We start from the raw sequence: 9,691 nt of genomic DNA, 5'->3' as shown, positions 1-9,691 counted from the left end.
GGGTGGGAAGAAGGATTAGCATTATCCATGGAGTACTGAGAAATCCCAGACCATACCCAGTTCTTCTTCCTTTTATTTTGGTGAAACTTAATACCAAAACATGTCTTGCACTTGTAATAATTTCAGAAGCTACACAAAATCACCAAACATAAAGCTCAAATGATATTCCCAGAGAAATATCTTATATGTAAATCCCCATGGAATTACGTTAGATAATGAATAGCCTACAAAGTGTATCATCTTGTAATGTTACATAAAATTAGTCTTTCTCTTTAACGTTGTATAAATGTAGGGTTGGTATTGTTTCTGAAATTCACACATTCCCTGAATAACTACAGGGCATTGAATTGAAACATACTAAAAAAAAATCTGTAGAAATTCAGTGGGTTTTAGTAATTCAACTAAACTTACCATTGAGTTGACTGATTTTGACCTTTTACTAACTTCCTGCATTTAAATTGTGAACAAATATTTTGCTACCTCTTGAAAGAACAAATAGAGTTCATTTCCTACTGATTCTCATCAAAAGAAATTTGAGTTCCATGATTTAATGCTACTTTAAACAAAAAAGAAAACTGCCAAATCATGTTTTATTTGCAAAAATAACTTGTTTCATTTAAGAAGTCATTTCATAAGACTAAAGAAGACTATGATCCCAGATGAGAAATATTAGACCATCTTAAGGGAAACCCACATACTTGCACACACACACTGAAAATCCAGACCAAAGTTCTCTGCATTTATATCACTGATATCTATTTGCTCACATAATTAACATAACCCTAGCTGTTGGAAAAAGTGCTTCTTGTATGTTGAACCAAGTGTGATCCTTTATGGTGTCCTTCAATAGGGATGCAGAGTTATTTAGAATTACTGGATATTCAAAGATATTATTGGGATCAAAGTCAAGGTACAGCTTCTAGGACAAAGATCTCATGGATTATTAAAGACTTGTCACCTAATCGGCAGTATCCCTATGGGAAAAGAATAGTGTGTGGGAGAAGGAAAGCATGCTCTTAAAAGATAATGTCAAAATAATAATTGTTAAAATGTTCCACAGAGTGTTCAACTTTAAATAGCTAACAACTGTTTGCTATTCTTTATGATGGTCCATCCCAAGATGAGAAAAACGATGGAAAGTTTACTGGCCAAGGCAATTTATTTTTTAACTTTTTGAAAAAGATTTATTTATTTGAGAGAGAGTGAGCAAGGTGGGGGAGGGACAGAGGGAAAGGAAGAGAATCTTAAGCAGACTCTCCACTGAACCTGGAGCCTGACGTGGGGCTCAATCCCACGACCCTGAGATTATGACCGGAGCCAGAATCAAGAGTCAGATGCCCCACTGATGGAGCCACCCATGTGATTCTTGGCCAAGGCAATTTAAAGTAACTCAAAACAGATAATAGATGACCATTAAGTTTACTTTTTAAAATTTCCATTAATTATGAAAAAATATCCAAATTTATGGTATTAAATCCTCTGCATATCCTTTGTTTACCAACCCTGTCTTTAGGTTAAGCTGTCAATGCAATGGAAGCAAGTAATTAAATATAAATGGGAACTCCTTTATAAAGGGATTTACTACATGTGAATTTCTTATAAATATAATAATTCATTTCTCCCCTTTCTGTCTTATGACTTATAACACATAACAAAAGCCATGAAATATAATTCATGAGGAAAAATAGAGTCTGAGTTAATGAAAAATCTGAATTATTGATTACTGGTAAAAATTCTCAGTACACAATTCCCTATGTATACTGCAAAGAAATCCCTGCTTTGAGTCTGTGTCAGCTAGTGTGGTGGTGGCAGGGAGGGGGCAGATTCTGTGAGTGTCCTGGTACGACCCTACTTTTCATTCCATGTATTAATAATAGGCAGATTATTTCCCTTTCTGGTGTCGCTTTTCCCCACTTCCCAGCCTGAAAAAAGATTATGCAAGCATAAAAATTCAAGACAATACTTTTCTCCTTTGATAGTTCATCAGCCTCTGCAGATCTGGATTGCCTACTATATGTGAGTGATATTAATGGACCCTGTAAGTTCTCCTTTCTAGGAAAATTAACTATGTGTACCAGAGGTCCCACTTTTACTATGCTGAGAAGGTGCATATGAATCAAGAAAGCACTGGTTTTTCTAGAGGGAAATGCATGTGTGACTTTACGCAAGATGTCCATTTCCAATTACATGGTCTCCTAAGTTTGGGGACAGCTAGGTCAAAAAAAACCAAGCTCCCTTGGACTCACCAGAGAGAGTGAATGAGTCATACTTGCCATAAATGTGGTTTGCATTTTATGGTGCCCTGTTAACTTGTTTTAAATACTGATTGATGGGTTCTCTGACAAACATACTGAAATGTGATCCAAACGGTAAGAACTTGTTCTGATTACCAAATTGAGAGACAATGGAACAGTGACATTTGTGATTTATTGTTAGGCTTTATTTCCTGGCACTCACTTTAGTGATGAGGTGATCTTTGTTCATATGTATTATGAGAATAATCCTTTCCCATGGATGTTTAAGAGTGTATTTATTTTGTATAATAACTTCAATGTTGTGAATTCAGCTAAGCTTACTCTGTTGTGCAGTGTTGTTGAGAGTGTGTAACACGTGGTTTTGTTTTTGTTTTAATCATGGGTAGAGAAAAGACATAAAATAAATTCATTATTTTCTCCACTAATTTTTCCAAACACATGAACAATGTTGATACTCAGAGCCAAAAGAGCAAAAGGTTATGAACGCAGCCTACGGTGCCAGCAAGGGCTGGTTCAAATCTTGACTCTGCCATTTACTAAATGTAGTACAACAGGCTGGCTACCAAACTTTACTAAGCCTCAGTTCCTTGTCTACAAAGTGGAGATACTAAGAGTCTGTGCAGCATAGAATCTGTCTTGATAAACAAACATAGGTAAGACAATTAATAAAATGCCAAGCCTGTATTATGCCTCAATAAACATTAGCTATTACGATTATTATTGCTTTTTAAAAAATATTGTAATTTTATTTTTTTTCAGTGTTCCAAGATTCATTGTTAAATTTAGAAGTAACGACACAGCCTGCACACCCTTTCATTGGGTCAGTAGTGAACAACAATAACAAAGTGCCAAGAAAATGTAAAGAGACATATAAGGAGGCTTACAAAAGAATGATTACGGAAAATAGACCCTTAACAATATGAATCTTTTCACCTGAAATAGGAAATGAAAAAGCTCAATTCTGAATGTGTCTCTTTGAAGAACCTTCAGCTTGTTCCAGTTGTAAAGTTTGTATAGGAGAATGAAAGCATAGCCTATTCTACTCGTTTCAACAAATATTCTTTTCCTTTGAAGTTGTACATTTGAAAGTCTTTATGTCAAGAAACATGTTAAAGTTAAGCAGGAGCAATTACCACACATTTAATTTGACCTAATATACTGTAATGAGAACATTTTAAAACAAATCTCTGGTGTAAATTAAAAATTAAGATCAGTCCCAGTTAGTTAAAAGAAACAATAAACTTTGTATTCAGTGTTTTAGGGGGAACAGAGCAAGCATAGATGTGAAAGTTTCACTGTACATGTATGAGAGTTTTGATTAAAAGCTTATATTTCTAAACTATCATTGCAAAGACATTCAGCTCATCCTTATAAAACACGGTTTTATAATTTCAAGAGACTATTACAATGTATGTCTCTTTTCTGCAAATATTTATTTGTTGTAAAAAATAAATGGCTTGGGAGCTAAATTTTAAGAACAGTAAATGTATATTTTATTTCCAATGAATCATGGTACCAGCAATAAAATAAACTTTAAAAGAAACATAGTCTCTTTTTTGCCCAATAAATGTACAATGATATCCAGAGCCTTAACCCTAGAATGGACCAGCTTTTATTAAATTGGAAATTTTTGTTTAATTTCTCTAACTAGGCCTTGGAATTACTAATGGCAATCCCAAACTTTAGAAAACGAATCTTTTATATCTCATGATAGATTCTCTAGGAAAGCGACCTATAGTCATGGGCATGGGTCTATAATTCATATATGATTTTCTTTTTAAAAATAAAAATCATATACATCTAATTCCATGTTCTAATGCAATGGGTCCCACCTTCTGATTGATAGATATTCTCACAGAGTAATGGTCCTTCTGACCCCCTATTCTAGTTCTTCATTTATAACTTCTCATTTAAAAAAGAAAAAATAAAGTTTCCAACTTGCTTCTTAAAATAACAGAAATTTCCATGGCTCTATTTTGTAAGTATTTATTTTGTATCTTCTCAAAAGGGTAGACTCAAGTGGAAAAAACACATCAAAAACACATAATAGCCCCATTTGGAAGATGTCACTTGCCCCTAAAACCTCAGAGGGACACTGCACTTGTAGGCTATTTAAAATTCAAAACTTCTGCTGTTCGTATTTTGAAGAAGCTCACAAATAAAATGGGCTCATGTTGTTATGTCCCAATAATGGGTCCGTGATTAAAGGAGCGAGACTGATACAAAGCGAAGGTCAAGCAAAGCTTTATTTCGCGCCAACCATCAAGAATCTAACTGAACGTTTGGGGACGCACCTCTTACAAGAGAGGGCGACCCTTCTCTGTTTCACAGACTAGCTTTTAAGGGCAAAGGCCATGCGGTCAGACCCTGGCCACACACAGGTGGCCAATGAGATTGTAACACACACAGGAAACTCCACAGTGATGCTAGGTGACAATTTACCCTAGTGGACATTTGAACCAGCCTATTACACCTTGACTGGGATTGGTGCCCAAAAGGCTCCCAAAGGGCAGGGGCCCATACTCCTTGGTAACCAGGGAGACAGTATGCATCCCCCCACTGATCGGATGCCTCCACCGGGCCTGACCCACCTTTGTATCTAGGCTTTGTTACCTGAAGCTGGTTTCCGGGACTTGTCTCCAAGTAAATCCCCTGGGGAAGTGTAGCAGGGACAGTTTCTAAATAGGTCCTTACAATGTAACACTAGTTTGCTACAAACAAAAACTGTGTATCTTAATGTTACCTAGTAAATGGCAACTGATTGCATGTTAATTGGAAATATCAAGGCATTAAAAGTTTGATGGACTAAAAACATAAAAAAATGAAAGTTTGAGTGACTAATGAGAGACGTGAAAGCAAGTTTTCTTTCTTCATGGTACCCATACTGGATGATTCTAGACCCCCTTTTCTCACTAATAAGTAAGGAGATAGTATGTAAACTCAGTATAAATTAGAAACTAATGTTTCATTTTAAAATTCACTTCTTTTCATATGTTAACAAGGTACTATCCAAAAAAGTAATAATTAATTGCTAATTTCACGTTTCTAATAAAAGAATTAGAAAGATGAACACAAGATAAATTGAGTTGAATGGAAAGCAATTGATACATAGTTAAGACACTTAAAATCAGTCAGGAGAGTGAAGATTTAGAAAACCAAGTTAACCTAAATGTAGTGTGTGACTAATGTAATAACTTCATGCAGAATTCACCAAAAAGAGTGTTCGTTAGTTTTTGGAAAATGCCATTTTTCTTCAATTTTTTATGATTCTAAACAATTTTTAGACTATGGATCTTTTAAAAAGAAAACTGAGACTTGTGACAGGCATCTGGGTGTTGCAGTCAGTTAAGCATCTGACTCTTGGTTCTGGCTCGGGTCATGATCTTAGGATTGTGGGATCGAGCCCCATATTGGCCTGGGCACTCAGTGGGGAGTCTGCTCCAGATTCTCTCTCTCCCTCTGCCCCAGCTCCTTGTGCATGCCCACACTTTCTCTCAAATAATAATAATAAAAAAAAAACCTTTAAAAAATTGAGATCTATGACATTGTTCTACAAATGTTCATTGCATTAAGCCTGTGTTTTAATATGTGCTTATATAATTCATATAGGAATACATAACATAATATATTATATATGAGAAGATAATGATTGGATTTTATTATGATTATTAATGTTAATTTCTGGTAAAAGCAGTCTAATAATTTTTTTAAGTTTTGATTTAAAACTCAGTTAGTTAACATAGAGTGTAATATTACTTTCAGGTGTACAATACAGTGATTCACTTCCATACATCACCCAGTGCTCATCACAACAAACGTACTCCATAATGCCCATCACTTATTTTACCCATCCCCCACCCACTTCCCTTCTTGTAACCAGCAGTTTGTTCTCTATAGTTAAGAGTCTGTTTCTTGGTGGGGCGCCTGGATGGCTCAGTGGCTTAAAGCCTCTGCCTTCAGCTCAGTTCATGATCCCAGCATCCTGGGATCAAGCCCTGCATTGGGCTCTCTGCTCAGCAGGGAGCCTGCTTCCTCCTCTCTCTCTCTCTGCCTGCCTCTCTGCCTATTTATGATCTCTATCTGTCAAATAAAATAAATAAAATCTTTAAAAAAAAAAAAGAGTCTGTTTCTTGGGGCGCTTAGGTGGCTCAGTGGGTTAAGCCTCTGCCTTCGGCTCAGGTCATGATCTCAGGTCCTGGGATAGAGTCCCACATCAGGCTCTCTGCTCAGCAGGAGGCCTGCTTTTCCCTCTCTCTCTGCCTGCCTCTCTGCCTACTTGTGATCTCTCTCTGTGTCTAATAAATAAATAAAATCTTAAAAAAAAAAAAAGAGGCTGTTTCTTTGCAAGCTGGAACAGCTGCTCTGGAAAACAGTATAGAGTTTCCTTAAAAAGTTGAAAATAGAGCTACCCTACAACCCAGCAATCATACTACTGGGTATTTGCCCTAAAGATGCAAATGTAGTGATCTAAAGGGGCACGTGCACCCGAAAGTTTATAGCAGCAATGTCCACAATAACCAAACTATGGAAAGAACCTAGATGTCCATCAACAGAAGAATGGATAAAGAAGATGTGGTATATATATATACAATGGAATACTATGCAGCCCTCAAAAGAAATGAAATCTTGCCATTTGCGACGACGTGGATGGAACTAGAGGGTATCATGCTTAGCGAAATAAGTCAATCAGAGAAAGACAATTATCATATGATCTCTCTGATATGAGGAATTTGAGAGGCAGTGTGGGGAAGGGAGGGAAAAGTGAAATAAGATGGGACCAGGGAGGGAGACAAACCATAAGAGACTCTTAATCTCAGAAAACAAACTGAAGGCTACTGGGAGTAGGGGGAGGGATAGGGTAGCTGGGTGATGGACACTGGGGAGGGTATGTTTTATGGTGAGTGCTGTGAATTGTGTAAGACTAATGATTCACAGACCTGTACTCCTGAAGCAACTAATACATTATATGTTAATAAAAAATGAAAAAAAGAGTCTTTTTCTTGGTTTGCCTCTCTTTCTCTCTCTTTTTTACCTTTGCTTATTTGTTTTGTTTCTTAAATTACACACGTGGTATTTGTCTTTCTCTGACTGACTTATTTCCCTTAGTATAATAGTCTCTAGCTCCACCATGTCATTGCAAATGGCAAGATTTCATTCCTTTTTATGGCTGAGTAGTATTCCATTGCGTATATATACCATAACTTCTTTATCCATTCATCAATCAATGGACACAGGCTTTTTTCATAATTCAACTATTATAATCTAAGCATTTGAGAAATTCAAAGTCAATGCACTTCTGTTGTGATAAATGGAATTGTTGAATCAATATATTGTACACCTGAAACTAGTAAACACTGTATATTAGCTATACTGGAATTATAATAAAATAAAATAGATAAAAAAAACAAACTAAATGCACTTGGGTGAAAGTTAAGCATGAATTTTAAAATGGAAAGTATACATGTGCAATATTATATTTCTTATATCAGTGTTGCATCCATAAAAATAGTAAGATCAGGTTTCAAATTAAATATTTCACACAAATATGTTTGCATAATTCTATTTGTTTCCCATGAATATTAATATAAAGGGCATTTATTTAAAGATGTTTATTTAAATTCAGCTGCAACAAACATAATTCTTGGTCAAAAGTATTAAGCAATGAATTTCACATATTATACAGGGAATAGTCCATGCTACAAAATTATAAACACCATATGAATATAACAAGATGAGCTTGCTTAAAAATTTTAAATTAGATTAAATGAGCTTGAAAGGTAAGGACTAAATGTTAACATATGGAATGTAAGATTTCCAAATGTTAATTTAGTTAACTTTCTTGTAGTAACTACACACACACATGCTACTTTTATGTCTATTTCTAAAAATAAAATAGTAAACTACAAGATATATATGAGTAGAACAAGGAGGACATCTTGAGGTCATTCTAGAAATGCACATTTTATTCTTAGGTCTCACACACAATTCATGATTTAAAAAATAGGTCATTTAAACTAAGTTAATATATTCAGTATAAAATGTGTTTTTTCTTCAAATAAAAGGGCAAAATTTCTCAAAAGCATTTAAGTTCACTTAAAAGTACCCTCTCTCCTCTTTCTGTTGCTGTTTCTGTCTCACACACACACACACACATACACACATCCAAAGACTACAAAGAAGATATTTTTTTGATGAATGACAGGTAAAATTTTAAAAATATGAATAAAACTGTACAAATGTTTTAGCAAAACTGTCTTAAATATGTTTCCACAGTAGTAAAAAAAAAAAAAAAAAAAAAAACTTCTCAAATATTTGTCCAAAGTACTTCATTCATTAATCCACTGTATATCTATTTTATCCTCCTACTTTTAGAAAAATAGAAATAACACTTAATACAATGTTTTGAGTCCTGTATATGTCTTTCCTATGCACTTTGAGTTAAACCTGGACTCGGAGGACCATTGGCAGAATGTTCTGGCTCTTCAGGGCCATTCGTGATTTTAGTACCTTCATCTTCTTTGTTTCCTTCATTGGCCTTATCAAGGGCACCAGGTGAACCAACACAATTAGCATCCTGTTTTGCTTTGTCCAATTCATTATCAAATTCGATTTTATCTTCTTGGTTGTTGCTTTTCTTTATTTGTCCATTCTGGGCAGGATAAGTGCTAGCAATGACATCATACAGGAATTGGTATTGCTCCTAGTAAAAGAAAGAAGCAAAAAAGCTTATGTAATATTATAAAGAAAGTTTACGTATTTATTTTTATGTCAGATGAAAATTAGCAAGAACTGGTCATCTCCTTGGAAGTTTTAGATAGCAGAAAATTACTTTTTTTTGTTTTTATAAAAAGAACATTTTAAATGGCTTAGTCCCCCTTTAGTTCTAAAGGATTGACTGCAGGGTATTCCTCAAAGTTTACCTTGGAGTAACACCAAACGTGTTCTTTCCCCTCCCAGGCCACGTGGGGTCTAATTTCTTTGCCGTGGCCCATGATGCCACTTTCTGGGCTTATCCTTCTTGGTTTAATGCCTAAGCATCATTCCTCTAAGTATCAGAGCAAATCACTTGCTTCTGGAAAGCCTGTGCAGATCCCCATAGGTTAAATTCAGTGCCCCTATTCATGTCCTTTGTATAATCTCTCTGTCATTTCAATTACTACATTGTTTAATAAATATCCACATTTTCCTCATACTAAACTATGAGTCTCTTATTGGCAAGAGCACATAGTAGGCGCTCAGGACATTTTTATAATCAACTGTACGCAAGCTCAGTGTCCTGCACCGTTAAAAGCTGCATAGATCTGAGTGAGTGGTTAACCTTTATGGTGACTAGTTATGAATTTCTGGACTACCTGGAACATCCAGGTTAGATTGATTACAAAACGATACAAAAATAGCAACTTGCTATTCTCAATGGATCAACACTTCTTGGCAAG

At 35.4% G+C, this 9,691-nt stretch overlaps 1 protein-coding gene across 5 annotated transcripts in view; it reads right to left on the bottom strand.

Annotated features, from left to right (window-relative positions):
- Window positions 1–7,853: 7,853 nt before the first annotated feature.
- Window positions 7,854–9,691, bottom strand: part of PTPRC (protein tyrosine phosphatase receptor type C) — a 118,167-nt gene continuing 116,329 nt past the window's right edge. For all 5 annotated transcript variants that reach the window (XM_047703787.1, XM_047703786.1, XM_047703788.1 and 2 more), the window contains one exon: window positions 7,854–8,955. In XM_047703787.1, coding sequence (XP_047559743.1) covers window positions 8,680–8,955 — 276 coding nt within the window. In that variant the 3' untranslated portion in view covers window positions 7,854–8,679. The remainder of the gene's footprint in view (window positions 8,956–9,691) is intronic.

Source organism: Lutra lutra, chromosome 15, assembly GCF_902655055.1.
Source record: "Lutra lutra chromosome 15, mLutLut1.2, whole genome shotgun sequence".
Taxonomy (NCBI): Eukaryota; Metazoa; Chordata; class Mammalia; order Carnivora; family Mustelidae; genus Lutra; species Lutra lutra.
Note: the sequence above shows the minus strand (reverse complement) of the source record. Positions and strands in the feature narration are given on the sequence as shown.